The sequence below is a fragment of the Drosophila santomea genome, unplaced genomic scaffold, assembly GCF_016746245.2.
Source record: "Drosophila santomea strain STO CAGO 1482 unplaced genomic scaffold, Prin_Dsan_1.1 Segkk12_quiver_pilon_scaf, whole genome shotgun sequence".
NCBI classification, from domain to species: Eukaryota; Metazoa; Arthropoda; class Insecta; order Diptera; family Drosophilidae; genus Drosophila; species Drosophila santomea.
In genome coordinates this window covers 21,255-48,846 of record NW_025318945.1, presented here as the reverse complement: position 1 = coordinate 48,846, position 27,592 = coordinate 21,255, and the positions used below count along the sequence as shown (strand labels likewise).

General features: G+C 40.0%; 1 protein-coding gene across 2 annotated transcripts in view; it reads right to left on the bottom strand.

The window, feature by feature from the left end:
- LOC120457522 (cholesterol 7-desaturase nvd) overlaps positions 1–11,633 on the bottom strand; it is a 137,473-nt gene extending 125,840 nt beyond the window's left edge. Inside the window, exons 1-2 of one of the 2 annotated variants that reach the window (XM_039645066.1) lie at positions 11,522–11,633; positions 11,298–11,459 (exon numbers count right to left, since the gene is read on the bottom strand). In XM_039645066.1, coding sequence (XP_039501000.1) covers positions 11,298–11,444 — 147 coding nt within the window. In that variant the 5' untranslated portion in view covers positions 11,445–11,459; positions 11,522–11,633. The remainder of the gene's footprint in view (positions 1–11,297; positions 11,460–11,521) is intronic. The other variant, XM_039645067.2, reaches the window with a different exon arrangement.
- Positions 11,634–27,592: the final 15,959 nt, after the last annotated feature.

Sequence of the window (27,592 nt, the reverse complement as noted above, 5' to 3'; positions counted from 1 at the left end):
ACATACTTAACAAAAATAAGGAACCACAACCAATGTTCAAAATCGTGTTGGAGCCAGAGAGCCAGATACTAAAAAAAAATGAAGTTCACCCAATCTACAAGTTACAGCTTCTATTGCATGGGCGTATCACAGTAGACGAGCCACACAAGCGGAACCGCCCAGTGCAGTGCACTAACTGCCAATAATATGGCCACACTAAGTAAGCCTGTACACTGAACTCTATCTGCGTAGTCTGTAGTGAAGCCCACAGCACAGCGAACTGTCATAAGAACAAGGAAGACAGCTCTGTTAAAATGTGCAGCAACTGCGGTGGAAGTCACACAGCGAATTGGCGTGGCTGTGTGCTATATAAGGAACTAAAGAACCGCCTTATCAAACACGGAGAATCAACACGAGCTCAGGCCACACACATCAGTCACACTCCGCTATAATCGGGCCCCTCTTACACGGCACCCCTTCCTACACATCGTACCAATCCTAGCGTTTCCTTCGCTACTGCCTTAAGATCCGGAATTAAAAGCGTGAATCCAATAACACGGGAAGAACAGGAAATAACTACTTCGAACGATCAAACGCAGCATATATCAACTGGCATTGAAACGATGACGATCGCACTCCTTAAAAGAATTTATGACATTCATGCAAACCACAATGCAAGAGATTATGAGAAACCAAAATATGCTGATACAGCATATATTCTATGTGGAACGCGAATGGCGTTTCACGGCATAAATTCGAACTTGCCCAGTTCCTATCCGAAAAAAATATTGACGTCATGCTCCTCTCCTAGACACATCTTACAGACAAGCACAACTTCCATGTTCCAGGATACCTATTCTACGCCGCTAACCATCCGGACGGAAAAGCCCATGGCGGCACTGGCATACTTATCAGAGGTCGCATCAAACACCACCTTCATAATAGAACTGAGACGGACTACCTGCAATCCACTTCCATAAGCATGCAATCTAGCATCGGCCCGTCACTCTGGCCGCAGTGTACTGCCCACCTCGTTTTGCAGTTTCTGAGGACCAATTCTTGGAATTTTTCAACTCACTCGGGGAGCGATTCATAGCGGCTGGTGACTACAATGCCAAGCACACGCACTGGCGTTCACGCCTTTTAAACCCAAAGGGCAAACAACTTTACAACGAGCTCATTAAGCCACGAAATAAGCTCGATTATGTCACTCCGGGTAGGCCTACATACTGGCCAGCAGATCCAAATAAGCTCCCGGATCTCATTGGCTGACAGGCAACAGGACCAACTGGGCAAGGTACACGAAATATGTTTGTACACACATGGTACCAACTCAAACAGTGTCTACCCATGATGATATTGACCGCCTGACCGAATCGATGGAGGAAAATCTTGTTGCTGCAGCCAAGGCCTCTACCCCTCCAGACACACACAAAATGACAAATCATACCAAGACAACTCGCGAAATCGAACAGCTAGTACTTGAAAAACGAAGACTAAGAAGAGAATGGCAGAATCACAGATCCCCAAAGGCTAATTAACAGCTAAAAATAGCAACACGTAGACTAACCAGGGCACTTAAGCTTGAGGAAGCAAACGCCTAGCATCTATATATCGAACAACTATCGCCCACCAGCAAGAAGAACCCTTTGTGGAAAGCACACAAAAATATTCAGCCACCAGCAGAAACAGTCGTTCCACGGCGAGGCCCCTCAGGAAGCTGGATACGCAGCGAACAAGATAGAGCAAGTGCATTCGCCGATCACCTTCAAGGCGTATTCCAACCAAATACTGCTAGCAACTCATTTGTCTTACCTGTAGCAATTAAAATCCAGCCACCCATAAATCCAATAACATTTAGTCAACGTGAGATAGCATCTATAATAAAAGATCTTGAGCCCAAAAAAATCACCTGGATACGACTTGGTGACACCAAAAATTATCATAGAACTCCCACCGTGTGCGGTTCTGACCTTATGCAATCTCTTTAACGCTATTACGAAACTTGGATACTATCCCCAAAGGTGGAAAAAGGCGGTCATAGTGATGATTCCCAAACCAGGCAAAGACAAAACGTAACCCTCATCCTACAGACCAATCAGTCTCCTATCGTGTCTCTCGAAACTGTTTGAGAAGGCATTTTTAAAACTCCTAGCTCCCTACTTAAGAATGCAAAACACAATACCATCCCATCAATTTGGTTTTCGCAAAAATCATGGAACGATCGAACAGGTCAATCGCATCACAAACGAAATTCGTACTGCTTTTGAGCATCGGGAATACTGCTCAGCAATATTCTTAGATGTCGCACAAGCATTTGACCGAGTCTGGCTGGAAGGACTAATGTACAAGATAACAAAACTGCTTCCGCAGAATACCCACAAAGTGTTCGAATCTTATCTCTTCAAAAGAGTGTTCTCAATCAGGTGTAACAGTTCGACTTCACACGACCGCGTCATCAATGCTGGAGTTCCCCAAGGAAGTGTGCTGGGCCCTGTTCTTTACACTTTATATACAGCAGACATGCCTACAAACTATCAGCTCACAACCTCTACGTTTGCTGACGATACCGCAATACTCAGCCGATTATGGGGAAACGCGTTCAAAACCAACATTGAAATTATACAGCGAGCTCCGTCAGCGATTCTGCGAACTATCACTGGGGCACCATGGTACCTACGCAGCGAAAGCATCCATAGAGACCTCAACATAAACCTCGTCAACGAGGAAATCCAGATGAGAAAGAGTAAACCTCAAGCAAAGCTCGCCGCACACGAAAATCCTCTCGCGAAGTCGCTCACGCGTGTATGTAGTCACAGCAGACTAAAGCGCAAAGATTCTCCAGCCCAGCAAAGAAATCCTAGGGCCGTCTCTAACTAATACAACTATTTAATAGTGTACTTAAACTAATTTATATAATAAGATTTGAATAATTATTGTTAGTCTCATAATAAGGGAAGATCCAATAAATAACGCAATAAGTTCGAAAAAAAAAGAAAAAATGATTTTTCCAAGCAATTTATTCTGTTGTGTGACGCCTGCTCTTTTGGTGTTGGTTGCGTACTGGCTCAGGAGCGAGATGGAGATGGAAAAATTGTCCAAATCGCAACGTAACTATTCAGTTTCCGTATATTGAGGGCCAGGATTTCTTAGTCATAGCTAACCATGCAGCCCTTGAATGGCTGATGCGGCAGAAGGATGGTCAATGAAGTTGAGAGCGTTTACGTTCACTATAAAACATCGTAGCGGTTTTCAGAACGTCGTTGCAGACTCCTTATGCATACAGAACGACCCAGCCATCGATGAATTTTGTCAAAATGGACCCATAGTTGACGTAGATTCTCCACATTTCAAATCCACGGAATACTTGGACTTAATAAAGACAATACCAAACAATCGATCAAGATTTCCCGATCTACAAATCAGGGATGGATATATTTACAAAAGAACTACTTTTGTATCAGACGATATAAAGCTAAAGATAACACACATTCCTTTAAAATCATTACAAAGTCAGGGATTGAAAAACAAGCCGCCAATATAGAAAATATGTATGCCCGCCATACAGTTTCGTACTGCGCAGCAAGTGCGCTTGTAGCTGAATTTTCACTAAGCCGCGCGTTTTTTACGCTGAGTTGAAAGTATCTTTTGCCTAGGAAATTCGGGGTGGGACGTGGGGGGTACTGATCTTTGATTCTGATAAAGAACATATTCAAGAACAACAGCTCATACTCCAAACCCAGGGAATGGTAGGGAATCGATTTATATTCTCCATCAAAGTTGAAAAATATGTGAAAATTAGTACTTCGGTAAAACAGGTATTCCAGCACTTGCAAAGAATATTATATATTTATTTTACCGAGATTTCCATAGAAACCATAACCAAGCCGGTCGGTTACATATTTTACCTAAAAATCGACCGCAAAGTCAGATTTTTCTACAAAAAATACCTGCTTTTTTAAAACCCAAAAAAGGTTCAACTTTGAACACGTGTAACTTCTAAAATACTGAAACGATTTTAATCCGTTTTTGGATTCAACCCTTTTGAACTATTAACTGTCGAATGCGATATCCCACGTAACGATCCGTTGTCATCAAAAACTATATTTTAGTATAGCATTTGTATCTAATGCGCCACTGTGCGACGAATGCAGAAACAGAATGAAAGCTTCGACGATTTTTTGTACTCGATGTTGGCGATTGCAGATTGCAGATACCCTATCCGATTGTCGGATTCCGACCTAGTAGATTCGGTCAAGAGAAATCTGAAGCCCGAGCTAAGACACGAACTCTAGCATGTGTCAATCGCAAATTTGTCGTGTATTTTGTTATGGATGTGGGAAACTGGACACGTACAAGACTAGTTGTCCAGCTTGTAAACCGACTTCGAAAAACTCCAACGTGGATGTCCGGAGCCGTCCGAGACCGGATGTCCGTCACTAAAGCCTAATTCGGATGATTGGAATGTTTGCTTGGAGCCCAGCCTCGGACAGAATATTCCAACCCCATCAGACACGTCTTTAAACAGCCTTAATAGACCTTTTCTCAAACTACTCAGTGACTGCGGCACTCTCTGACCGACTGAAAGGAAAGGTCTTCGAATGGACTGATGCTGCCCAAGAATCTTTTAGGGCGATAAAATCCAAACTGTGTTCGGCACCCTTTCTTCGACATCCCAATTACCACCGACCATTCATCATCCAATGCGATGCGTCTTCCTATGGTATTGGTGCAGTATTAGCACAGCTTGACGACGAGGGAAACGAGCTTCCGATAGCTTATATGTCAAAGAAACTAAACCAATCTCAGCAAAACTACTTGGTGACTGAGTTGGGATGTTTGGCAGTGGCAAATAAAGAAATTTCGTATGTCCATCGATGGACACCCGTAAAACCCGTATGCCAGTCGTAAGTGGGCACATAGGAACAAACAGGAAAGGATCACAAAATATGGTGGCAGATGCGCTCTCACGAGCACACGAAGTAGAAACCGATATCTCAGCCAATGACATTGAAAATGTCCCTGCAATCGAATTAGACTCTTCCGCATTGTTAGACAAGTAATATCTAGAGTTAAAAGAAACATTTTTAAAGGCTGCTATTCCCGATTATCAAGTTATTGATAAGTATTTATATCATCGTCCCAAATTTCCATCACTGGAAGGAGATATCGACACCGAGTGGAAGCTGTTTGTTCCGGTTGGTCTTAGACAATCCGTTTTGGAATCTGCGCACTGTCAACCAGTAGCTGCTCATCGCGGGATCGCTAAAACTCTGGAACATATCCGAAGGTATTTATACTGGTCACGTATGGTTGTTGACGTATGGGATTTTATAGGCAAGTGTGAACTGTGTCAGACTTCAAAATATCCCACGCGATCGAAAAAGCCACCGATGGGATCTCCAGTCGTTACGCATCGGCCCTTTCAAAAGCAGTACGTTGATTTTATAGGACCCTTCCCGCGATCTAAACCAGGAAATATTGGAATCTTCACAATCTTTGATCACTTTTCGAAATTTACATTCCTCAAACCTGTAAAGAAATTCACACCGAAGGTAATGACCTTAGGGAGGATATTTTCTCTTGCATAGGAGTGCCGGGAACATTAGTAAGCGACAATGGCACTCAATTTAAAGGCCATGAGTTTGTTTCGTTTCTGACCGCTTATGGTCTATTAACGCAGCCTTGCGTACGTACATTCGATCGGACCAACGGGATTGGGATCAATATAAGAACAGCATAAACTTGTTCCTGCGTAATAGCATACACTAACCAATCGGACAGTCACCCTATATGGTAGTGTATGGCCAACACATGGTCACTAATGGAAAGGATTATGACGTTCTTAGAAACCTCTGCCTGCTGGAGGATAATACGGCACAAGTAAGGCGGCCCGATGAGTTCGACAAAATTCGTTCAAGCATTCATCGCCACATGGAAAAGGATTATGTGCAGAATAAGAAAGTTTATGACCTTCGCAGCCGACCACGATGTTTTCAACTAGGACAGCTGGTTATTAAGCGGACTTTTTCGATAAGCAAACTGGCAGAACATTTCAACGCCAATTAGTACCCTTAGGTGGTAAGGCAAGAGTAAAAAAACGAATAGAAAACTCGTTGTACCCAAAGACATTTGGGAATGCAGAAGCTAACCACCCTTTTTCCAGTTTTAAACTCGAGTCAATAGACTGACTTTAAATCTGTTGGTGTGAGGGTGGTTTTAAACCATTTTCAAGAATTCAAGATTTCGATTTATTATCTAAAGCGATAACTAGTGGAGTTCCAGGTAATTGATATGGCAATCCTACAACTTTTGTCTAGGATAAGTAATTAACATTTCCTAACGCGAGATCACCCGAAATGCAACTCTGCGGCTGTTAAAAGCTTACCGCCTTTATTGTCGGCGTCAGTTCGGTCTCTTGTTATACTGATCTGAATTAAGAAAGACGTATAACGTATTGCTTGTGCGAATTTAATTAAAACCGCGTGTTCAACAAGTTGCGTGCAAATCGTAAAGACCAGCTGAAGCACCGATTCAGACAGAATCTCGTGATTCTTTTTTTCAACTAAATCAGGTATGTGGATTCTGTACAGTTTGGGATCAGCCTTCTAATTAAGGTTATTAATGGACACAGGCATTGAAATTCAAAACTGGGCACGAGCGAAGTCCTCGGTTGCATTTAGCGCGTCACGTGCACACCCAAGCGGACGCCGCATTCCACATGCGGATCATCATGAGGGCGGAATCTGCCCACACGCGCTGATCGCAACACCCCCTGCAATGTATCTGCGACATGTGATCAATTGAACAAAGCTCTTTTTCGTTATTAAAAGGTTTAAATTCAATTAAATTTTGTTAGCATTCGGTTTAAGGTTGAAAGTTGGTTTAGCCGAACATTAGATGTAGCTTTAACGTGAACGTATTGTTGGACCTTGAGCCTGTAGAGAGCATTTGTTCAGAAAATCACTATTAACGCATAAATCAACCTAACATCGGACGTCATCAGGCCTGCTGACTTCGTGGGATCTTTCGTAAGTACGGCCTAGCCGCGATTATTATTATGTTTCCTCCAGGAACTAGCGTCCGACAAATTACACGTAGCTTGAATATCAACGTGAAAATAGTAAATACTGATTAGAATTAAGCGACAATTAATGTAATAAATTTTAATATAGTACGATAGTTTTGAAGCAACAATTGAAATTTAAAATTCAATGAAGAACACTTTTATTTTATATTTATTATTACTAAGTTACTAGAATGTATTCAACGAATAATAATTAAATGAAGATAATCACAATGGAGATTAATATGATTCAGTAAATATATAGAAGGTCGCCTGAGGGAGGAACGGTTTACAACAATTCGAGAGTCAAAACAACCCACCCCAGCCCTAAACCTAGCCGGCAAGTTAGTTAGACAGAGAAGACTCTCGGGCGTAGATAAAAAGTCGTGTTCGTTACACATATGTGATGTCAAAAAAAAAAAAAAAACAGAATGAAGTTCAAGTCGATACTGGTTTAGTCATCCTTACTTTCGCATCTGTCTCATCTCCAGAGTTAAGGTCCATCAGTTAAGGTCCGGGCCTACATACCTTCACCACTTCGCTGCAACAATTGCTTCCGGTTCGGACGCATCTCCAACATCTTTGCGTTCACTGCAACGACGCCAAGTTACCCGACAGTAACCACTCTTTAATTTACAGAGGATCTTTGTCAAGCAGCAAGATATCCAAGCCATAAAAACTCTTGAAAAAGTCGACGTTAAAATGGCTATTTCAATCTACAACTCCAGGCACGCCCACGACGGATCAATGTTCTCCAGTATAGTTAAGACCAACATATCAACTAATTATAATAGGAAAGACAATCCCACTAACCACGATTCAACGCATAAATCTGATTCAATGAACTGCCGTAGTTCACTGAGTCCGCTCTCCTTTCTCCGCCGAGCGCTCCTCCCGGTGCCGGCAAATCAATCGATTTGCACTAGGCGTGGGGACTGACTCTTGGCGGGGGAGGGGAAGTGGCTCTGAATTACACCGGTACTCACTGTAGTCCATGTCGGAGAGTGTAGGCCTCCAGACATCTGCATACCATCTTAACTCCGTCTCTAATAACATTTATCTAATTCCCTACGAATCTTATGTCTCTAAAAATTTTACAATGGAACATAAATGGCTATGTCAATAACTACTGAGCTGCAAACAATAATAAAAGAACATCAAACTCTTATATATTAACTTTGAAAGAGACTCATCTTAGATTCAACTCAATGTACCCTATTTCCACAAAATATCTTTTTCTTAAACTCAACTGATCACCTTCTTATGGTGGTGTTGGAATACTTATTAATAAGAAAATCCAGTTCAATGAAATTTCTCTCCCCACTGATTTTGACGCAATCTACATTGAGATATGCTCCCAAAAAAAATTAATATAATCTCCACTTACCTCCAACCAAAATCCATGTTTAATATCAAAAATTTGCAAGCAGTACGGCTGCCTTCAAACAACAAGCCAACTCTAGTTACTGGGGACTTCAACTCGTGGCATAGAAGCTGGGGTTCCCCCACTAACAACAAAAAAAGAACCATCCTGGAAAAATGCATTATGCAGTCGAACTATATCATTCTTAATGACAAGAGCCCCACACACTTGAGCACACACAAGACTCTCACACACATAGACCTCACTCTCTGCTCAGCAGAGCTGGCAATACATAGAAACCAACTTTTTCGGAAGTGATCATCTTCCAATCATCACGTATTTATTTCATTCCACCCAAAACAACTCAATGATAAATAGATCCCCATTTAATACTGACAAAGCTGACTGGAAATTGTTTGAATCGCTGACCAACTCATTTATTCTGATAACCCCCAATAGCCTGAATATCAATCAGGAAGCAGCCATTATCAATAATATTATTTTAAAAAGTGCACGCCAAAGCATACCGAAATTTTCTTTAAAAGCACAAAGGTCAATACCTTGGTGGAACAAAGAGCTCTAAACCCTACGCATTGCCAAAACTACTGCATGGCATGCTCTTAAAAGAAATATTACCACCAAAAACATTATTGATTACAGGAAAAAATCAGCGATCCTTAAGCGCCCCCTCAGAATCTCAAAAAGTGACGCAATTACTAAGTTTTCCGAGAAGATTAATCCTAAGACGTCCATACAAAAGATATGGAGTAATATCCGCCGATTTTGTGGGCTAAATTCTACCAAGGGAAATCACTGTCTAAACCACCCACACAATCCTAACCAATTCATCACCCACAAACAAAACATAGCTGGCTTGTTCTGCGAAAATTTGTCATCTGAATCACGCGATTGCAATTTCTCCCAAATTAATGAAAACAAAACTAAAATAATTCAAGACAGCACACGACACACTCCCGAGCTCTCCCAGTTGAGCTTGACGTTAACTTGATTGAATTCTATTCAGCAACACACTGAAGGCAAAAACTCCAGGCTTTGAGAGAATTAATTACGATATGATTAAAGCTCTATCTATGAATCTCCAGCACCAAATAATCGACTTATATAGTTTTATACTACGCGGCCACATACCGCAACAATATAAAATTAGTGTAATCATTCCCATTCTCAAGCATGACCAAGATAAAACCGACCCATTATCATACCGCCCAATTTCGCTTAACTGGCCAAACTTCTCCATAAAATTGTGGCCAGAAGGCTATGGTGGTTTGTAACTAACTACAAACTTCCCCACAATAGCCAAAAAGGATTTAGGAAAGGCAAATCAGTTATGGACAGTCTACTCTTTATAGACTATCAAGTTAACAAAACCTTGGTTACCAAGAATCACCTTTCTATTATCTCGCTCGACTTTTGCCAAGCATTTGACAAAATTGGTTTACATGCGATTATCAACAAACTATTAAAGTGGAAACTTGGCCCCAAAATCATTAATTATGTTCGCAATTTTATGACCAACAGGAAGATAAAAGTTAGAGTTGGCCAACATTTCTCCAACACACTGCCACTCGATAATGGTATCCCACAAGGATCGCCTTTATATGTCATTGCTTACTAAAATCTTATCGATTTGATAGCTTTGCACAAAGAAATACAAATAAGCGCCTATGCTGAGGATGTCAACTTGCTTTTTAAAATGAATACAACAAAAAATGGGATATTAAATTTAGATATGCTATACAATGACATAGCCAACTGGTGCTCTTATTCTGGTGCTATCATTTTACCCGAAAAGTATAAGCACATGCATATATGCAACAAAAACCATGGCAGATACGATGTATCTTTTGACAGCTTTCAACTTCCCAATGTTACCTCACTCAAAATTTTAGGCCTGATATTCAACAATAAACACAAGTGGAAATCACTTTTTTGTCGTTGCTCTGCTGAAACGGCTTAATATTATTAAATGCTTATCTAATCCAAAATACAATTGTAGCACATTAACACTAATTTCTGTAGTGAAAGCTTTCAAAGTATCAAAAATTGATTGCGCTTTACCACTATATGGAACTGCCCCAAAAAGTGTCCTAAATAAAGTTTACTCAACTGTACATTCAGCTATTAGGAAATTTGCTGTTTGAGGCCAACACTGCGCCTCTCGCCATTAGACAAAAGCTCCTTACCACCAATCTATTTACATGCATCACCAATAGCGCAGATGCACCCATTTGTAATATTATATTATATTATATTTTATATTATATTTTGCATTTTTGTATTAGTCTTGTAAATTTCTATTGATTTACCAAAAAACTTTTTGCCACACCCACAAGCCGCCCGAAGCTGCCACGCCCACACTTTTGAAAAATGTTTAGATATTTTTTCATTTTTGTATTAGTCTTGTAAATTTCTATCGATTTGCCAAAAAACTTTTTGCCACGCCCACTCTAACGCCTACAAACCGCCAAAAACTGTCAGTGTTGAAGACTCTCCTTCGCACTTCTACTAGCTGAGTAACGGGTATCAGATAGTCGGGGAACTCGACTATAGCGTTCTCTCTTGTTTATTATCACTCTGGCATTTATAGTTTTTGAGATCTCAACGTTCGTACGCACAAACAGTCGGCCGGATTTAGCAAAATCGATTCAAATAGTGTAACTATAATTATACATAATAAGCCTATAGCTCTTAAGCTTGCCAAATTGATCAAAAACAGTTAAAATATTCATGTAGAGCCACTCTTTAGAATCTTTCGATATATTATTGAAAGAGAGCGACTTTATAGAAAATATTATATATATTCTTTGATCTATATAATAAATTCACATATTTTACTCAATCATACTAACAGTAATTAAAAATAAATACCTTTTTCCATACAATTGAAACACAAAATATCCAGTAAATCCATAAGAAAGTCACAGCTAAAGTCCACAGGTAAATAACAAAATCATTACCGATCGAGTCCCAATAATTCTTAAGCAATGCCATCCAAAATAAACAGTAGCTCGCCATATTATTAATAACTATCTACATATAAAAAAATATTATTAAATTTGGATATAGAGCTAACTATATAGCAGAAGTTATACATAATATTAGCAGTCCGGTAATAATGAAAAAGGGCCTTATAATTCAGTTGAATTCCTTGTTGTCTGAAAACTCCTTTACAACTAAAACTTTTGTTTGGAACTACAGTTTCAGTAAAACAAAAATTAAATTTCATCATTTTTACTAGGGTGGACCTTAATTGAGCAAAAAAGCTACGTCAAGATAAATTCAATATTTAATGTTTAACCGTTTAGAGTTATACCGTAATCGAAGATCATCTACATCTTTAAATACAGTAACAACAAATATTTACATATATTATGTTTGCTTTATTTATTGTTAGAACCGAACTTCTGGCTATTTAACCAAGACTGTTAAAGTTTAAAATGTAAGTAATCGAAAATATATTTAGTTTTCAAGAACCTACAATAGTTGAGTGTCACGATTATGTAATACCGCTGAGTCCACGACCCTAGAACCGCAAAGGCACAAAAAAAGCGCAATTTGACCCTTATATTTATTAAGAACACAATTATGTTTATTAAATCCGATATTTATGCACACTTACACTATCAGTTAAATTTTCTATATTCTTACTTATAAAATTTTACCGATCTGAAGAAAATTTGTGTGTTATATCAGCTTTAGTATTGGCGATATCTTCAGTTTACCTCTTTACGAGTTACTATTTTTATATGTCTATATATTTTTTTGTACCTTTCCAAACAAATAATTTACGAGTTATCTTCGTGGTATAAATATAAATAATTATAGGATAAAACCAGACTTAACGCTATAATCGATAATCAGATAGACGTAACTCATAGAAATGCAAAACGATTTTTCTGTCATTTCGATAGGAATTGGGGAAGCTTGATAGTCTTGCGCGGCTGCTGGGTTAGAAGGGCGTGGCCAATATGTTTTTGGTATTCCGATAGAAATTGACAGGACAAATAATAATACCAAAAAATATAAGGAGTTTTGGAAGGTTGTGTGGCTTCCGCTAGACTTGGCATGGCAAAAAGCTTTTTGCCAAATCGATAAATATAACGGGTGTTTTTTTTAGAGGTATAGAACTTTAAATTGCAATAAAACAACGATGGATTATTCGATTGACATGAATTTTATTGACATGAAAGATAATCTTGTGGCATTACATTTTAAATATGATTTCTGGCATATGACCGCCACGGCTGGCTCGGATGTAGTCCAATCTGGACGTCCAATTTGCAATGACTTTTTCCAACATATTTGGCCGTATATCGGCAATAACACGGCGAATGTTGTCTTCCAAATGGTTTAGCGTTTGTGGCTTATCCGCATAGACCAATGACTTTACATAGCCCCACAAAAAGTAGTCTAGCGGTGTTAAATCACAAGATCTTGGAGGCCAATTCACAGGTCCAAAACGTGAAATTAGGCGGTCACCAAACGTGTCTTTCAATAAATCGATTGTGGCACGAGCTGTGTGACACGTTGCGCCGTCTTGTTGGAACCACAGCTCCTGGACATTATGGTCGTTCAATTCAGGAATGAAAAAGTTAGTAATCATGGCTCTATACCGATCACCATTGACTGTAACGTTCTGGCCATCATCGTTTTTGAAGAAGTACGGACCAATGATTCCACCAGCCCATACAGCGCACCAAACAGTCAGTTTTTCTGGATGTAACGGTGTTTCGACATACACTTGAGGATTAGCTTCACTCCAAATGCGGCAGTTTTGTTTGTTGACGTAGCCATTCAACCAGAAGTGCGCTTCATCGCTAAACAAAATTCGCTTATGAAAATCGGGAACAACAGCAATCTCGTTTTGGGCCCATTCGACGAATCTACGCCTTGCTTGATGATCGTTTGGTTTCAATTCTTGCACGAGTTGGATTTTGTAAGCACGCAAACCAAGATCCTTCCGCAAAATCTTCCATAAAGTGGATGGACACAGATCCAATTCCTGTGCTCGATGGCGGATGGACTCATTCGGGTCTTCCTCAATGCTACGCTCTACAGCAGCAATAGCTTCTTCTGTACGCACCGTACGGCGTCTCTGGGGATGCGAGTTATCAATAAGAGTAAACGCGGTGCGAAAACGGTCCATGGTTAATCGAATTAACTGCTCTGATGGACGATTTTGTCGACGATAAATGGACGTAGTGCGCGATACGTATTCCGCACAGAACCATTATTTTCGAAATAAAATTGCACTATTTGCAAGCGTTGTTCAGGCGTGAGTCTATTCATGACGAATTGCCAAACCAAACTGAGAATAAATCACTTGACAGCTGTTAAATCGGTCGCCATCTTGAACAGTAATGCCAACTTAAAGTTCTATACCTCTAAAAAAAACACCCGTTATAAATATATAAATCTAACATGACTAATAACAAGATAAACAAATAAGCGTAATAACAAACGCCCAAATCTATTTTTTCACATTTTTGTTAGTCTTGTAAATTTCTCTCGATTTCCCAAAAATCATTTTCCCACGCCAACTCTAACGCCCACCAGCCGCTCAAAACTATCAGTGTTGAAATCGGAGAACCCGACAAATCTTTATCTTTGCAATAATTATATATTTACAAAAAAAAAGGTTTTTGGTGTACATAAATATAAATATAACACAACGCAACGAAAATATGATTTTTTCTTAAATATACCATTAGTTTTTAGACTGATCTATCTTATGGCACCTACATGGTAGAGACAAACGATTTCTATTTAAGTATGTGTTGTCAAAAACTAATCTAACATTTTATAATTAAAAACAAGAGAGAATGCTATAGTTGAGTTCCCCGACTATTTGGTACCCGTTACTAGCTAGTGAAAGTGCAAAGGAGAAATTTCAGGACTAACATTTTTGGCGTTATGTGGGCGTCAGAGTGGGCGTGGCAAAAAGATTTTCAGCAACTCTAGAGAAATTTACAAGACTAAGAAAAATGCGAAAAAATATCAAAACATTTTTCCAAAGTGTGGGCGTGGCAATATTAGAACATTAGAAATTTACAAAACAAATAAAAAAATGAAAAAATATTAAAACATTTTACAAAAGTGTTGGCGTGGCAGTTTTGGGCGGTTTGTGGGCGGTGTAGTGGGCGTGGCAAAACCTTTTTCTGCAAATCGATATAAACACGAAACTAATACATAAATGAAAAATATTTAAAACATTTTTCAAAAGTGTGGGCGTAGCAATTTTGGGCGGTTTGTGGGCGTTAGAGTGGGCTTGGCAACATTTTTTTTTTTTTTTTGAACTTATTGTGTTATTAATTGGATCTTCTCTTATTATGAGACTAACAATAATTATTCAAATCTTATTATATAAATTAGTTTAAGTACAATATTAAATAGTTGTATTAGTTAGAGACGGACCTAGGATTTCTTTGCTGGGCTGGAGAATCTTTGCGCTTTAGTCTGCTGTGACTACATACACGCGTGAGCGACTTCGCGAGAGGATTTTCGTGTGCGGCGAGCTTTGCTTGAGGTTTACTCTTTCTCATCTGGATTTCCTCGTTGACGAGGTTTATGTTGAGGTCTCTATGGATGCTTTCGCTGCGTAGGTACCATGGTGCCCCAGTGATAGTTCGCAGAATCGCTGACGGAGCTCGCTGTATAATTTCAATGTTGGTTTTGGACGCGTTTCCCCATAATCGGCTGAGTATTGCGGTATCGTCAGCAAACGTAGAGGTTGTGAGCTGATAGTTTGTAGGCATGTCTGCTGTATATAAAGTGTAAAGAACAGGGCCCAGCACACTTCCTTGGGGAACTCCAGCATTGATGACGCGGTCGTGTGAAGTCGAACTGTTACACCTGATTGAGAACACTCTTTTGAAGAGATAAGATTCGAACACTTTGTGGGTATTCTGCGGAAGCAGTTTTGTTATCTTGTACATTAGTCCTTCCAGCCAGACTCGGTCAAATGCTTGTGCGACATCTAAGAATATTGCTGAGCAGTATTCCCGGTGCTCAAAAGCAGTACGAATTTCGTTTGTGATGCGATCGTTCCATGATTTTTGCGAAAACCAAATTGATGGGATGGTATTGTGTTTTGCATTCTTAAGTAGGGAGCTAGGAGTTTTAAAAATGCCTTCTCAAACAGTTTCGAGAGACACGATAGGAGACTGATTGGTCTGTAGGATGAGGGTTACGTTTTGTCTTTGCCTGGTTTGGGAATCATCACTATGACCGCCTTTTTCCACCTTTGGGGATAGTATCCAAGTTTCGTAATAGCGTTAAAGAGATTGCATAAGGTCAGAACCGCACACGGTGGGAGTTCTATGATAATTTTTGGTGTCACCAAGTCGTGTCCAGGTGATTTTTTTGGGCTCAAGATCTTTTATTATAGATGCTATCTCACGTTGACTAAATGTTATTGGATTTATGGGTGGCTGGATTTTAATTGATACAGGTAAGACAAATGAGTTGCTAGCAGTATTTGGTTGGAATACGCCTTGAAGGTGATCGGCGAATGCACTTGCTCTATCTTGTTCGCTGCGTATCCAGCTTCCTGAGGGACCTCGCCGTGGAACGACTGTTTCTGCTGGTGGCTGAATATTTTTGTGTGCTTTCCACAAAGGGTTCTTCTTGCTGGTGGGCGATAGTTGTTCGATATATAGATGCTAGGCGTTTGCTTCCTCAAGCTTAAGTGCCCTGGTTAGTCTACGTGTTGCTATTTTTAGCTGTTAATTAGCCTTTGGGGATCTGTGATTCTGCCATTCTCTTCTTAGTCTTCGTTTTTCAAGTACTAGCTGTTCGATTTCGCGAGTTGTCTTGGTATGATTTGTCATTTTGTGTGTGTCTGGAGGGGTAGAGGCCTTGGCTGCAGCAACAAGATTTTCCTCCATCGATTCGGTCAGGCGGTCAATATCATCATGGGTAGACACTGTTTGAGTTGGTACCATGTGTGTACAAACATATTTCGTGTACCTTGCCCAGTTGGTCCTGTTGCCTGTCAGCCAATGAGATCCGGGAGCTTATTTGGATCTGCTGGCCAGTATGTAGGCCTACCCGGAGTGACATAATCGAGCTTATTTCGTGGCTTAATGAGCTCGTTGTAAAGTTGTTTGCCTTTGGGTTTAAAAGGCGTGAACGCCAGTGCGTGTGCTTGGCATTGTAGTCACCAGCCGCTATGAATCGCTCCCCGAGTGAGTTGAAAAATTCCAAGAATTGGTCCTCAGAAACTGCAAAACGAGGTGGGCAGTACACTGCGGCCAGAGTGACGGGCCGATGCTAGATTGCATGCTTATGGAAGTGGATTGCAGGTAGTCCGTCTCAGTTCTATTATGAAGGTGGTGTTTGATGCGACCTCTGATAAGTATGCCAGTGCCGCCATGGGCTTTTCCGTCCGGATGGTTAGCGGCGTAGAATAGGTATCCTGGAACATGGAAGTTGTGCTTGTCTGTAAGATGTGTCTAGGAGAGGAGCATGACGTCAATATTTTTTTCGGATAGGAACTGGGCAAGTTCGAATTTATGCCGTGAAACGCCATTCGCGTTCCACATAGAATATATGCTGTATCAGCATATTTTGGTTTCTCATAATCTCTTGCATTGTGGTTTGCATGAATGTCATAAATTCTTTTAAGGAGTGCGATCGTCATCGTTTCAATGCCAGTTGATATATGCTGCGTTTGATCGTTCGAAGTAGTTATTTCCTGTTCTTCCCGTGTTATTGGATTCACGCTTTTAATTCCGGATCTTAAGGCAGTAGCGAAGGAAACGCTAGGATTGGTACGATGTGTAGGAAGGGGTGCCGTGTAAGAGGGGCCCGATTATAGCGGAGTGTGACTGATGTGTGTGGCCTGAGCTCGTGTTGATTCTCCGTGTTTGATAAGGCGGTTCTTTAGTTCCTTATATAGCACACAGCCACGCCAATTCGCTGTGTGACTTCCACCGCAGTTGCTGCACATTTTAACAGAGCTGTCTTCCTTGTTCTTATGACAGTTCGCTGTGCTGTGGGCTTCACTACAGACTACGCAGATAGAGTTCAGTGTACAGTAAGCCTTAGTGTGGCCATATTATTGGCAGTTAGTGCACTGCACTGGGCGGTTCCGCTTGTGTGGCTCGTCTACTGTGATACGCCGATGCAATAGAAGCTGTAACTTGTAGATTGGGTGAACTTCATTATACCCGTTACTCGTAGAGTAAAAGGGTATACTAGATTCGTTGAAAAGTATGTAACAGGCAGAAGGAAGCGTTTCCGACCATATAAAGTATATATATTCTTGATCAGGATCAATAGCCGAGTCGATTTGGCCATGTCCGTCTGTCCGTCCGTCTGTCCGTCTGTCCGTCCGTCTGTCCGTCTGTCTGTCCGTATGAACGTCGAGATCTCAGGAACTACAAAAGCTAGAAAGTTGAGATTAAGCATACAGACTCCAGGGACATAGACGCAGCGCAAGTTTGTCGAATCAAGCTGCCACGCCCACTCTAACGCCCACAAACCGCCCAAAACTGCCACGCCCACACTTTTGAAAAATGTTTTGATATTTTTTCATTTTTGTATTGGTGTTGTAAATTTCTATCGATTTGTCAAAAAAAATTTTGCCACGCCCACTCTAACGCCCACAAACCGCCCAAAGCTGCCACGCCCACACTTTTGAAAAATGTTTTGATATTTTTTCATTTTCGTATTAGTCTTCCAAATTTCTATCGATTTGCCAAAGAACTTTTTGCCACGCCCACTCTAACGCCCACAAACCGCCCAAAGCTGCCACGCCCACACTTTTGAAAAATGTTTAGATATTTTTTCATTTTTGTATTAGTCGTCTAAATTTCTATCGATTTGCCAAAAAACTTTTTGCCACGCCCACTCTAACGCCCACAAACCTGCACTTCTACTAGCTGAGTAACGGGTATCAGATAGTCGGGGAACTCGACTATAGCGTTCTCTCTTGTTTTTTTTAGTATCTGGCTCTCTGGCTCCAACACGATTTTGAACATTGGTTGTGGTTCCTTATTTTTGTTAAGTATGTTCATGACCAGTTTTGCATTAAAGTTCTTTTCCTTCTACGATTTCAGTGGTCGAAACAGTTGCCTCAATCGATTTGAGAACAACCTGTAGGCCCCTTGCGCTTTTTAGTTGGTATGTATAAAAGTTTTTTCCTGCATCGTCCAGGAATTTGGTTAGGAGACGATGGCTAGCCTCGGTTTGAGTTTGAACTTTTGTTTCATTAATGTTCCCTTTTCTTAGGGGGATTATGTAGAACGAGTTTTCTCCTATTAATGTCGCTATTTTGTTCACTAAGGCACTTGAGCTTTTTTCGCGAATATATATTGGAGGAGGCTTAACCTTCTTAGGTTCCTCTTTGGATGACTTTGCCGTTTGTACACTTTCATCAGTAGAATTTGCTAGAAGGTCAAATCTGTTGGTGTCTGCTGGCGTTTTATTAGTGACATCGTCTCGTGTAATTTTTGCCTTATTTTCGGATTGTTGATTTTCATTATTTTGAGGGCTGAGTTTTCTTTTAATTGTTATGTAGCGATTTATTCCAGTCCGTATGGTCGACCCGGCGTTCTTGTTTATGTTTTGGTTTTCTGCTAGCACAGCGGTTGTTGTTGTTGTGATTGCAGTTGCAGTGGTTGTTGTTGTCACAGTATTAGTCACCGTAGGCAAGCGTAAAGAAATTTCGCTAGTGTTTGGTGCTTGCGGGTTTTGTGACGAAGCTAGTAATGAGGGAGAGCAAGAACGCGCTCTTTCTTGAGTTGTTGGAAAAAGTAATTTCGCCGGGTTAGGGGTGACTGACCGCTCGCTGTCTGCAGAAGTCACGGAGACGTATGAGAAGTACGTGTTGTTTCGTTGCAATGAGAGCCGGCGGTCGTCTTGCTTGCGTTGACGCTGAGCGCGAACGTCGTTCTGACTCATAGTTGTTGTTTTTATTTGCTTTTTTTTTGTTTTTGGTCTTTTGTTTGAAGATGTAAACAAAAAAAATGTATGTATTCGAGCACAGTGCGTCTCTTTCGCTTTCGATTTATTTATTTGTTCTATATTAATCACCATTCACTTCACTCAAATTAACCGATACGGAGCTCGATTAAAAAACACGTCTTCACACGTCAACGAACGGCGAAGAACATGAATCAATAAACTTGCGTTGCGTCTATGTCTCTGGAGTCTGTATGCTTAATCTCAACTTTCTAGCTTTTATAGTTCCTGAGATCTTGATCTTCTTCCTCAAGGGAAGGAAAGTGACCTATCCACAATAACCATTAGGTAGCCCGCACATCAGCCAGACGCTAAGCCAGCGAATTCCAATGCTGTAGTCGCTCCACTGTCGCTACGTCAGCATATCCCACGCTGGCCAGCTTGTGGCCACAATAGAATAAAATAAAAAGTTTAGTCTTAAACTGATATTGAAATAAAACGGTTCAACAGAAATTCTCTTCGTGTTTTATTTTAAGTCGACTCAGTATTCGCGACGTGATATCGAAAGTATTATTCTAATACTTAGCTGTATACATAATATGCTCGGTATGGATTTTTTCTACCTGTTATTTACTGTTTAACGAATCTAGTATATTCTTTTACTTTACGAGTAACGGGTATAATAATTTTCATCTTTAATGTATTTTGCAAATGGGGTAAATTTTACCTTGATCTAATTGGTGCACCGAACTCAACTTTTTTCTTGAATCCAAAATAAACAAGAAAAAAGGTAGCGTTTCTTCCATTTTTTAACAGTTTTGTAAATTTTTATCGATTTGCCAAAATTTGTTATTATTGTATTAGTATAATTGCTAATTTATCACCGTAGTACAAGTTTGTGCCCCTGGTCCGATAACAATAAATACAATTGTACTATAAATTAAGACCTTGATTACATACTTGATGTGCTATATGGAATATTGATGCATAAGCCGTCTGTCCCTCGAAAACTCCATTGATGAAAAGGGCATATAACACCGTCGTCAACAACTCTTCCCCCAATACCCAAAACCCTAAATGCGGGCAATATGCATCCAGAATAAAAACGTTATCTTTTTGTGTGCGAAAGATGACTAGATCTTCCCCCAAGCACGATACACAAGTTGCTTCCCCAGCTTTAAGCTGAGACGATTTAAGAATACCATACCATAACCATTTGGATAGGGGGGACGCAGTTCCACAATTTTTTTAACTTTTACTTTTCTTAACCGATTTATTGTATCTCGTTTTGGATTGTATCGAATGTTTTTCTTAAAAGTGAATGTTTTTCGATGTCCAGATCCTAAAAAGTTTGAAAAAAGACTAGTTATTTATCAATTTTAAAATTTTTGCCAACTTACTGGTATAATTATTACCAAGTCAGAATGCTATAAACGAGGTCCCCGACTTTCAGATATCCGTTACTCAGCTAGTGGAAGTGCGAAGGAGAAATTTTCAAAATATATTGGCATACTAATAGATATAAGAAAAACAAGAATTAATTGAAAAACAAGAGAGAACGCTATAGTCGAGTTCCCCGACTATTAGATACCCGTTACTCAGCAGCTAAATTTAAAAAACAATAAATATGCCTTCATATTTACGTAACTTTTCGCCGCTCGAACTAGCTTCCGATTACAATTTTGAAATCGGTACCCAGGGAACACCACGTGGAGGCCGTTGAGTTACAACGGGGTCGTTTAAACCAAAATCAATTTTGGGGATCTACAAGTCGACTTGAGTTTTCAAACTTTGAAAAATTTTAAAAACTCCATGTTCCCCAAAAATGTTGTTTGTCCATCGCATACGGAGGCATAGATATTTTTATTATTAAATTAAATAATTAAAAAATGAATTATTAAATTAAATTATCAAACTTATTTAAAAATATGACTTATTTTTTTAGGTTTTTTTTGTTTTTACTTAATTTTTTTTTGTGGGTTTTCCTTGTTTTTGTTTTAAATTAAATTAAATTATCAGACTTATTTAAAAATATTCATTATTTTTTAGGTTTTTTTGTGTTTTTTTTTTTTGTATTTTAATAATAAATACATTTAATAACTAAAAAATTCAATTTTTTTTTTGGGGTTTTTCTTGTTTTTTTTTGTAAATCAAATTAAATTATCAGATTTATTTAATAATATAAATTATTTTTTTTGATTTTTTTGTTTTTGTTTTTTTTTTTTATTTTATAATAAATAATTATAATGAAAATAAATACTTATTTAGTTTATATTTAATTAAATAACTACAATACCTAATCAGCCTCCCTAACGCTAACTAATATACCACTATGGTAACTATATGTGGTCTCAAATGTGCGCGCAGTGGCCCGATTATCGAAAATATTGGAAAACGCCCAATCAATATGCGTATTGCAATTGGTTGTAGACGAATCCAAATCTAGCAAAGAACCAAAACCCTTCACATCTACTAAAAAAATCAAAAATTTGCTTGCAGCAGCCAGAGATGGAGTGGAGGCACAAGTTAAAATCTCCTAACACTAAACAATTACTATTTAAAAATGTGTGCTGCTGAAATAACTCCTTAAATTCAGTTTCAAACTTCTTTAACGGATAGGTCGGACTTTTATATAAAACGAGAATCCCTAAAGATCGGTGCTTAAAGATAGCAAACTCAAACACTGGAGAGGCTAAATTTGAAATATTTGAAAAAAATCGACCACTTGAGCAAAGACTAACATTCTCAAATAGTTCGTTTCGAATAAAAACGAGAATGCCTCTTTTTGGTCGGGCTCCGCTAGCTACTGACTGGCAATCTAATCTCACTGCTGTGGTAAAGCCAAGAATTTCGTATAATTCATTTGAGTATGTTGATGCTTCAACGAAGCACAAAAGAGAAGACCTAAGCATTAGACGATCGGAACAAACATCGCTTATGTGGCAGTGTAAACTTTCCGTATTATGGAAAAAAATATGAAGATTCGGACTATTGATTAAAGAATCGAAATGGGTATTCAGTAGCTTAGTGGAACGCAATTCTCGGAGCTCTGCTTCTGAAGCTGAATCCTGAGCGGATCTTGGGGGGACAATAGGTCCAATAATGAAAAGACCTGCCGCAGTTGTGGCTCTACTACAGGCTACATACAGCGCAGCTCTCTGCATGCTGGAGTTAGTGTGAACTACCACTTTACTGTACGTAGCGCCTTGACTTTTATGAATAGTTATTGCTTCTGCAGGAACCACTGGAAACTGCTTTCGGTCAATTGTAGTTGCCTGATTAGAATTAATTTGAAAACTTTTTATAATTTTCGAAATTGGCGTCCATGAAGCCTCCTCACAATGTCTGCGCTTGGAACGCGCATTTACTCCTATGCTTTCATCTAAAAATTGTATCCAAAGAAGATCTGGAGTGTTGGACGTACTGAAGCCTATCTCTCTAAGGACACCAGTGGCTCCGTTTACGAGACCATCTGATGTATCTACATTGACCGTCATCATATATTTGGCAGTGGTTTTTAGGTGAGCGAGGTACATAATCCTTGTGTCTCAGATGTTTTTAGGGACCTAGCTTGTTCCAGACATCTGTTCCTCTGCGCTAAGCTTATTTGAGCGGACTTTACTGAGTCTAAAGCTTCCGAGAGAAATTGAGCAGTGAGTATCGAGTTAAGCTTCTCCCTATTGTACCGATCTGTGAATTGAGTCATTTGGAATTTGACTTTCATCGGAAATTCTAGATCTAAGCAAGCTAATATCATCAGACGTCATTTGGCCGGATGCCATGTTATTAAGTGCAATTGCAAAAGGTTGGTCATCTCGCTGTCGCATTATCTCTGTGAGTTCAAAAAACCTAAAAGGACTCCACAGATACGATCCAAATATAGCACTGTATGGATCATGCGACGGGGCCTGAAAAATCCAGCGATCACATACGGGCCGCAACTGTCTAAGATCGCCGAACACGATAACCGAAATACCTCCGAAAGGAGTTTCAACATTAGAAAAAATTTGCTTTAGGCGAGAGTCCAAATGAGAAAACATTGTTGCACCGACCATAGAAATTTTGTCTATTATAAGAATTTTAAGATCAATAAATCTTGAACGAAGGGTATTCAACAAATCAGGACTTAAACTTCTAAATGCGGACCCAGCCTGATTTACAGGGAGGGAGAACATGGAATGAAGAGTGGATCCTCCGATTCCGAAAGCAGCTTTGCCTGTGGGAGCGCACAGTAAAATTTTTACCGAAGTTGGGTCGCATCCTACTCTACCATTATACTCCTTGGATAGGGACTGAAATAACGTTGATATTAATCTACTTTTGCCGACACCTGCTCCGCCACCTACGAACTCATAAAAGGTTCGATTTGTCCTTGCATTATGCAAGACATGAGTAAGGAAAGTTTTTTGCTCCAAGTTTAGTGATCTAACTAAATTGGCTAAGTTTAAAGGGGATATAAGTGGCGGAAGCTTTATAACCCGGATATTGCTATCCGGATCAACATCTAACAAATTGTTGTTTAAGTTTAAAACATTAATTTGAGAAGATATTTCAGGAATAGCTAATGCCCTAAACTCCTCATTATGTTCGACCTCCTCTTCTTCATTTTCTTCTATACTATCTGCTTCCATGGCCCTTCTAAGCGCGTCTTCCAAACTATCTATGGCATTATACTTTTCAAAGTTGGCTTTAATAGCCTCCTCATTCTCCTTATAAAACTCCTCGCAATTTCTTTGAATTAAATCTACCTGTTCGTTTCGCCACGGAGAAAAGAGCATAACTAATGATCTAAAATGGTTAAACCTATCTGTATTAATATTAAATGGCCTATACCTATTAATACTCGCCCTATTTCTTTCCCTAATAAAACCGCTTCCATCTCGGAGCGGAAAATATACATCTCCTAACACGTCATTGCCTTCTTCAGTTTCATCGTCACTATTTGCCCTCTGACGAGTACTTCTACGGCTTTTAGAAAACTCAAAATTTGCTGAAAAATCGGCTAAACACAGGCCTTCATGGAAATCTGGTCTTTGTTCGTATCTATCCAGCAATCCTTTCAGAAATATGTCAGTTGAATTCTGAGGCATATTTTGAAGGTCGCGTGTAGGTCTAAGCATACGAACTCGTTGTTCTGGAGGGAAGGTGTTGATATGAACGCACTTATTACTTGCTTCCCAGACAACAATACACGGCTTCCTGAGCAGAAATCTCAGTGCCTGAAATAAACTTGTGACCGAGATACTGTAGCTTTTGTCGAATGCTTGAATTGCCTCTTCTAATGTCATTAGCTGCTTCTCGCATTAACTTCGAAATACCCCGTTGGGATTTGTTAATATAATTAATAATGTAGCTACAGCAAGCAAAAGGGTCCAAAATTAACTGGATATCCATATTTGCCCTTTGCATAGAGAGAATGTGTTTATTATAAGCATTTACTTGAATTTCTGCAAATGTTCTCTTCAGAAAAATCTGTGGTTTTTTCAAAATAGACCTAATAGCATAAATGTAGTCCTCGTAACTGAGGCTCACAAGGTTGTGAGAAAGAAAATTTTCAAATATGCTTAAATGGCTAATCATGATTGCAAAGTAGAAAATCTCGAATTTTTTTGAAGTTTTCGTGATGAAGAGAATTTTGAGTTGCTTCGGAAAGTGGATTTAAAATTTCCGTCTGGGGCATTGGAGGGTATGGAATACCGAAACGACAAATAGATTGTCCCCGCACTTTTTTAAGACACGAATGCCCGTGCTTATGCTTTTGGTATTCAATATACGGAGCCAAATCTGGGTTTGTAACATCCACAGTTACAAACTGATCAATGAAAGCTATTACAGTACGTATAGACTCTTCATTGTTTAAATCCACTTTTGGGGCATCTTTCAGCCAAAACATGCCGTGAATATGAGGCGAACCTCTCTGTTGAAACTCAACTCGCCAGTAATAGGTAGTAACGAAATTACTTCCAAAGACTCCCCCTGGCTTTTTCATAAGTTTTAAAACTTCTCTATATCTGTAATCAAAATATCTAGCGCACGTCACTGGGTCTGTTCTTATAAGGCGCGCCTTTTCCCTAACTGCAAATTTGAAGCTTCTTCTTCACTTATATTAACCCTATCTACATTGCGCTTGAGCAGTACTAGCAGCTCTGGCCACCTAGTTTCAGCGGCCGATAAAGTTATGAAAAAAGTTGGCAGCCCAAATTGGCGAATCATGGCCATGACCTTTTTCTTCTCATCTTCCCAGTGAGCAGGAGACGTGCGAATGTCCCTAAGGATCCTATATCCCTCATCATGACAAATGAGGTTGCCCATAAAATCTTCATTTAGGACGTTAGCAGCTGTTATGGCACTGGAGGCACTCCGCTTACGTAAGCAAGTTGAAATATTATTTCGAACTTTTATTAATTCCAACTTCCTATAATTGAAGAATAACTTATCAGTTCGACAACCTCGTCTATCTACATTCCTGAGTTCAGATCTAACTATGGTTGTGTAGCTTTCTGAAGATGGTCTTTTTATGCCAGCATATATGCTAGGGAATGCCAGTTCTTCAGAATCCACATCGAGAATTACGTCGAGAGGCTTTTGGCCCTCACCTGGAGCTATTGTATTTCTCGGCATTCCTACAGTATGTGTCTGGTTATTCTCAAGCAAAGTTTCTTGTCCTCCAGGATTTAGTTCTTCGGCTTCTGAATTCTGATCAGAATTACGCGCCTCCGAGTTTTCATCCTCCTGCTGGATGGCTAGCTGTCCCTCTACAAAGGCTACATCATCTTGAGATGCTATAAATGGAACAGTTTCGGATGTGAAGTCAGAGATCCACTGCTCGTTAACTGACACATTGTGCTTTCTATAAAGCTCCGTATTAACGAAATACCTAATAGCGTCAGCAATTTTGGCAGGTCGTATGGTTTCTGCCATGAAATCATGTCCGTATTCCATTCTTCGTTTGAGGTGGAGCTGAATTACCTCTGCTTCATTGAAAGCTCGTGGAAGAGACGTCACGATATTGCTTACTGGAATAGGGACATTAACAACTGCTCCTTTAATGGCACTTTGACGCTCATGACCTATTGACTTTATAATCATAATCGTTCTTCCAAGGGAGTTAGGCCCCTCAAAGAGTTATGAATTTCTGGGAAATCTAAGCCATTTGAAATGGCCCCCTTGGGCTTTCGGCCGGCTTTAATGTTGCTGTGACAAGTTTTGCAAAACTTGAAAAGATTACCAGTGAAAGCAAAATGTCTTGCATTTTGGTATATCTCTTCCCTGAACTCGCAATGTTCTTCCAAATAAGACCTAGAAAGCTTACTTATTTGCTTGGGGAACCACAATCCTTTGCAACAAAAGCAAATCTGATCTGGGCCAAGCTTAACATTCCTATTGAATGTAGCTATGTGAGCTTCTATTTCAATAGGTCTGATTCTATTAGTCCTATTTTCTTGAGCTATATCAAGACTAATCTCCTGACTTCGATGTGCATTCCGAAGATTTTCTATACTGACTAACTCTTTGACTTATATTTCTAATTGCATCGATCGTTGCTTGTCGAGCAGCTAATCGTGCGCTTCGTCGAGCAAGTGTATTTCTCGCCTGCTCGACTGCCCTGCGATCCCTACCGGCCCTAGCCCTAGCTCTGTTAGCCCTATCACGCTCTCTTTCTAAAAAGCGTTCCTGTGTACCTCTTGCCAGTGCTCGACGCAGGGTATTTGCTTCTTGTTCCATAGCCCGACTCTCGCTGTTTTGTCGCCTTTCTGAACGACGTCGAGTATCGGCGGCTTGTTCACCCGATCGAAATGCGGGATCCAAGCGTCTTTCTCTATGCTGAGCAGTGTTTTGGACCTGCTCCACAGCTCGATTCTCGCTGATTCGCCGTCTTATAGAACGGCGCCGAGTATCGGCTGCTTGCTCAACTGCGCGAAGAGCAGGAACCAAACGTCTTTCCCTATGCTGAGCAGTGTTTTGGACCTGCTCCACAGCTCGATTCTCGCTGATTCGCCGTCTTATAGAACGGCGCCGAGTATCGGCTGCTTGCTCAACTGCGCGAAGAGCAGGAACCAAACGTCTTTCCCTATGCTGAGCAGTGTTTTGGACCTGCTCCACAGCTCGATTCTCGCTGACTCGCCGTCTTATAGAACGGCGCCGAGTATCGACTGCTTGCTCAACTGCGCGAAGAGCAGGAACCAAACGTCTTTCCCTATGCTGAACAGTGTTATGGACCTGCTCCACAGCTCGATTCTCGCTGATTCGCCGTCTTA